Below are 6,000 nucleotides of genomic sequence, written 5' to 3'. Positions count from 1 at the left end.
TTCAGACTGAGTTCACCACGGGAAAACGTCTATTTCTGCACCCACCCTGGAAGGGGGAAAAAAAACACCCTCATATAAAAGTTCTATATTTGCAAAAGCGTGTTTTTTTGGTCTAATTTGTCAATGTGGATGACCAACAGGTGGGTCAGCATCTACCAGAAGACATCCAGGATTGTGAAGGCACTCCAATGACACAGTGTTGAAGAGAAATGATCTCGCCAAATGGACAAAGGCAAAAAATGGACGACAGAACACATGTACAGTATAATGTATACCCAAAGACGGTACATGGTTGAACGGTCATCTCCGTAATCCGAAAATAACTACAAACCTAGGCTCTTTCTCCCCCTTTCATTCCAAAAATATGATTGTTGGTTAATTGTTGTTATAAGTGTGAAAAACAATTATGCAACCAAAAATGATTACATTAAACAAAAATGAAAATGGGATCATTCCATCACATCTGTGCCATTTGCGCTCCCAGGAAACTAAATGTATGATAAAATTAACTGGACAACTAATATGGTATTTGAATTTAAATTTGCAAAGTGGGCAGATTATTTTGGATTTCTTCAATGAGCCGTCAAGCAACTTTTAAAAGTATAACTACGTAAAAGTATGTCCGACAGACATATTGCCTGCAAAGTGAGCAGAGGTCAGCTGCCACAGGAAATAAATAAAACGGAGTTAAGTGGCCAGAATACCTGAATTGGTACCAGATTGTTTTAATTACAACCAGTCCGATTCAAAGCATAAGACCAAACTATAACATACAGTGTATATACCCAATTTCACTTTGTGTAACATGTCATAGCACAGACAAACGATCCTCACGGTTGCCACGTATCTGTGTTTTCGTCATGTGAGCAATTGATGTTTTAGATCGATGTCGGTTTCAAGCAAGTTGCATCTACGTATTACTAACAACTTTTAAGGCCTAGATAGACCAAAAAGACGCTGGCCAACAATGACACACGCTTACCCCCTGTGGCGTCCGGCCGGCTGTCGGCACGTCACGCTGGAGGAATACACCGCAACGACAGACAGCAACGCTGATAATTAAAGTACCTTCTGCGCATGCATAAGTTGTAATACCCTTCCATACCATCGGCGGCCATAGTCACCATTTCTCATGGTTAGAAAAATCCAACCGGAAAGCTGATGGCCGGGGGCGGATTATAAAAACGTAAACAATGCATTCAGCTATATTCTTTGCTCACGATGAACTCATACGCAAAGTAAACCATCACGTTCTTGACACGGTATGGTGAAATACTTACATCGTCAACCCTCGCTTTTGTACTTGTAAGAAGGCAGCGGAGGCGTGCTCACTGTTTTTCCGCATTTATCACTTCCCGTTGGTGCTCCGCGCGCTGATTTGCTAGCTAACAGCCTTTCAGAGTGACCAAATGTCACAACTGGCGACGCCGATTCAACATGCGTAACCGCCCGCAAGACGCTTACAGACGGGTTACGACACTGCGACGGTGGCCACTACACCAAACGGACGGCGCATTCAGACGCAACGACGCTTCACGACCTCCGACGTCGGTTTTTGGTCTATCAGGGCCTTTAGAGTGGCAAAAAGAATTGGATCGGTATCGGCTGATTCTCGAGGCTGCGGTATTGGTATCGGATATCAAAAAGCAGTATGAGCCATCCCTACTCAATATTAAACTGGTCCACCTCTCTTCGCCATCCAAATACTTTCCGATCATTTTGAAAAGGAAAAGCCAAACCTATTGTGCTGATTAATTTCTTTGCACAGGAAGTCACCCACATCTGTTGTCACTTCCTGCCAGGAAGAGGAAGCACGTCCTCCTCATCGCCACCACCACAATCCTGACCATTTTTAATCCCAAACGCAGAGCATGCGTATGTGTGTGGCAGTGTGGGGATTAAAGCGGTCTGTGATATTATTTAATCTTGCCGGCCAGGGAGCGAGCGAACGAGTTATCCGCCCTCTGATGACCGGCGAGGGAGCAAAGGGGGAGGGCGACGGCTATCGAACGCCGAACACGCCACACTGCCGTCGACATGGCGGGCTGCGTGAAGGAGCTCAATTTGGGTGATTGCGAGCGGTGGAGCAGTCAGTCCTGGATGATTTCTTCCGGATACCGCCCCCCCCCCCCACCTCTTCACCGCTTCTGCCTGAATCCCAAAGACCCGGCAATCACTCTGATGCTGGTGCTATCTCAGGAGCACATCTCGCCTTCTTTAACCCCCTCCCTCACACAGTACCCGCCATCATCCTCTGCCCCCCCCCCCTTCTCTACGCATTCTAGCATGACAAACCACATGGGATTTCGCTCGTCCTTTAAAGTCTGCTGCCTCCGGGAAGCACTCTTCCCCGGCGCAGCGTTTTAGCATTCCCACGAATACGTGACTAGGGAGGCAAAGCGACGCCGTTAGATTCATCGCACCACTACCACGGCAACGGGAGGGTGGTGGCTCAAAAAAAAAAAGAAAAAACAACAACAACAACGATGATTTAACAACTGATCTTAATTAATCCCGTTCGCCCGGATCCAAAGTCAGGACACCGAAAAACGTACTTGAAGTTATTTTATTAGAACACATAAAAGCATCACAACAACAATATACAAATTCTGAAGTCGTCTTTAAAACGGAAAAAACACATTTGCACATGCAACAACAGGGTTCAGGACAATGAGGAACCGAGGCTGGATTCACACTACGCGTTTCAAGCGACAATTCCGATTTGTGGAACAATTAATAAACGCATCATGACAGCGTAAATTGAAAAACAAATTAATGGGATGACATATCTGACACGTACCAGTGCGAGTGCAGTGTAAACACACAAATTATGTATACCATGCAAGCAAACTTGCCGTCATCGCAACACACCGATTGGTGCCTTACACCTTTTACATCCGTTTAAAACTGCCTTTATCAATGGGTCAAACTGTAAACATATCACCAACTATGATAACAAAACAATATTTCAAACTCGCCTTACATTACCCTAAAAAATAACAGGCGTTCAGATATCAAAAGTGCACGTGGCCAAGACACACTGTTAACTTCCGTTAACAACCCAGACTGAATTTAACAACGATGTTAATCTTCACTTAATACTTTTGACACCAATTACTACTTTCTTAGCCTATTAGATTGTGATTTGTGTGTGCACATTGTTTAATTTTGTATACGATCATAATGCTATCCAAACATTTTTAATTCAATGCATTTGAGGTGTGATCAATAAATAAACAAAATAACTGCGGACGGCGGCAAGTGGAGTAATGTGCAGGTTACCCTCATTGAAATCAATGGGGGCGGAAGAGTTAGCCCAGGCCAACTAAACTCTATTTAAAGTTTAATATTTGTATTATTTATCGACCTCGATTTATGAGCAAGATCCATGTTGTTTCCTGCCAAGTTATTTACGTGCAATTTGGGCGTCTGCACAATGCGTGTTTCATGTGTTCCATCACCTTTTATCATGTATAAATTCACTTGAAATGTACATGGAAATAGTCCCCCCAAAAATCGGGTAGAGGTTTGAAATCGGAATTGTGCACTTTGATCAGCAGTGTAAATCCAGCCTTATTAGATCATTTTTGGGGGTGAGAACGGAGCGTGTCGCTCCCCCCCACAACCCCTGCAGCTCCAGAACAACACCTGATATGTTCAATATGTATAAGTGTACTTTCATTGGTGTCAAACGGGAAAGGGTTTAATGACGATGCCGTCGCTGACATCCATCCTTTTTTTTTTTTTTTTTAAATACACCTCCAAACTCTTCCATCAGGATCTCTCCAGTGAAATAAATGCTCAGTTTTTTAAAAGTGCAACCCACCACACAAGACAATGTGCCCTGTACTGTGGCGAGTCATCACAAACCTAAAGAAAAAAAGGGAGGGGAAAAAAAATGCCATTCTTGCCTCATCGAGACAAAAAAAGTTGATGCTGAAATGGCTTCCGGATGATTCCTGGAAAGTGAAAAATGAGATATGTGGGGAAAAAGAAGGTTGAATAATTATTGCTCCAGAGTAAAGTGTGTTGCGTTTATCGTCAATCCCCCTCCCGTTGGGACGGCTTCTGTGTGGTTCCAAAAAGATTGTCCTTTTTCCAGTCTTTTCTTTACACGAGCTTGGCGGCGGCCCATTCCCGCCCGGCCGCCAACACTGAAAACACATTCATAAGACACCAAAAATATACATTATGATACTGTCAAAAGGTACAATAATTACACCGAAAAGAAACAACACCCAGTATGTTTTTGTCAACTCTCTGTCCCGTCCGTTATGTCCACTTTGTATTCCGCCCTCCGGTCCACGTGTGTGTGTGTTGTGTGTGCGCGTGTGTGCGTTTTGGGGGCGCTTTGGGTCACGTGCCCCGAGCAGACGATCTATGGTCGATCGTGACCTCCTGCCGGGTGATGGACGACGGTAGCTGACGTCTCTAGAAGAACCACCGGAACGCTTCGCCATTAGTGACCGGCGTCCTCTGTGGGGGAGACACAATGCGGGGATGCATGTTATTGACATATCAAAGCAACATAAAAGAAGATTTTATGATAACTATTATTTTGCTCCAGGGCTCCGCCAACATCTGGTGTTTACTCAACAGCAGAGAGTTAAGATGGGTACAAACATACCGACAATCGGGCTGGATTTAAGCATCTTTCCGTCCCTTCTGCTCAAAGTGAGCAAAGGCCCGATTACACTGGTCTACAAATTTTTATGTTTATTATTCAGAAATACAAATAAACTTTTCTGGATGATTTTTTTTTTTGCGCTGATTCTGAAATGGCCCTCGTTTTTTCTCTAATAGGTTTAGGGCCACATTAAGACATCTGTGATTAAAATTTGCTGTTGACCAGTGTTATCGGCTGTCTCTAAATGATTATCCCGTGGTGTGGGTTGTTTTAAGAGTGAGTTCTCCTCCCCGATCTGCTCCGAAAATGGGCCGACAATTGTAAATGTTAAAACCTTTAATATTTGCAATTGCAAATAGTGTGTGTGTGGTCAACACTGAGTTGGATTGAGTTACGGACTTTGTGTTCAGGACGTGGAACGAAACAATAGCCAATCAGGAAGTGACAAAAAACTCGCAGTAAGTACACACGCGATCATTTTTTTTCCCTCGTCAAATGTGTGGTCTCTCTAAAAAAATGCATTATGATGTTAAAAATCGGTGTGGAACCATTTAATCTGCTCCTATAGGTGTCAAAACTCACGAACACACATGTACACACACTACTCAATACTACTACTACTAAATGGGGTGCAAATAGTTTGTAAACATTGTCAAATGTAAGACTTTAAAGATGAGTCAGAATGCTCTAAATTGGCTGGTTCCTTTAAAAAATGGCTGGCATTGAAAATAGTTATAATCGGCAAAAAATCAGCAGAATTTTGGCCATTTTTGCAAAAAATGCTCTAACACATTACAAGAGAAGACAAAGATAATGTTCAAACACTACACCACACAAAAAAAGGTTGTAAAGTGTTGTAAAGAAGGTACCCTTCCGTCGTCCGTCATGCGCCTTTTTTTTCGGGGGTAAAAAATTGTACACATCTATAGGTTGAGTCCGACGCAACTTTCACTCTCTTCCCCCAAAATGGATGATATTCGAACAGAAATAGTGACTCAATGGGCTTTGGAAGCCTGCCTGCTTACTTTGACAGCCTGGTCCCTCACTCAAATCTGTGCCCCAAGAAACAACAACTCACTATTTTCCTGCCCGCGCTCGTCGCGGCCATCGAAGCCTCGCTGCGAAAAATGGACTAATGATGGAATGCAGACGAATGGCGGACTAAATAAAGGTGTCTCCGTCAATGCTTAATCTGTCTATTTTAGAATTTTTCCCATCATTCGTCAACAAAACAGGCGTCCGTCAGTGACGCATAGACGGACCTGTCCATCACATAGACGGAATGCCCAGCTCTGTAAAAATGTGGTATTAAATTTGCTCCAATAAGGTATAAGTTCATCTATATCCTGTTGTTAGAACCATCAACAACTAAA

General features: G+C 43.4%; 1 protein-coding gene across 2 annotated transcripts in view; it reads right to left on the bottom strand.

Annotated features, from left to right (window-relative positions):
* Positions 1-2,551: 2,551 nt before the first annotated feature.
* cxxc4 (CXXC finger 4) overlaps positions 2,552-6,000 on the bottom strand; it is a 39,456-nt gene continuing 36,007 nt past the window's right edge. For both annotated transcript variants that reach the window (XM_086032329.1, XM_086032330.1), the window contains exon 3: positions 2,552-4,476. In XM_086032329.1, the coding sequence (XP_085888455.1) occupies positions 4,432-4,476 (45 nt within the window). In that variant the 3' untranslated portion in view covers positions 2,552-4,431. The remainder of the gene's footprint in view (positions 4,477-6,000) is intronic.

Source organism: Filicampus tigris, chromosome 6 (assembly GCF_054856515.1).
Source record: "Filicampus tigris isolate MCC_2025a chromosome 6, RoL_Ftig_1.0, whole genome shotgun sequence".
Taxonomy (NCBI): Eukaryota; Metazoa; Chordata; class Actinopteri; order Syngnathiformes; family Syngnathidae; genus Filicampus; species Filicampus tigris.
Note: the sequence above shows the minus strand (reverse complement) of the source record. Positions and strands in the feature narration are given on the sequence as shown.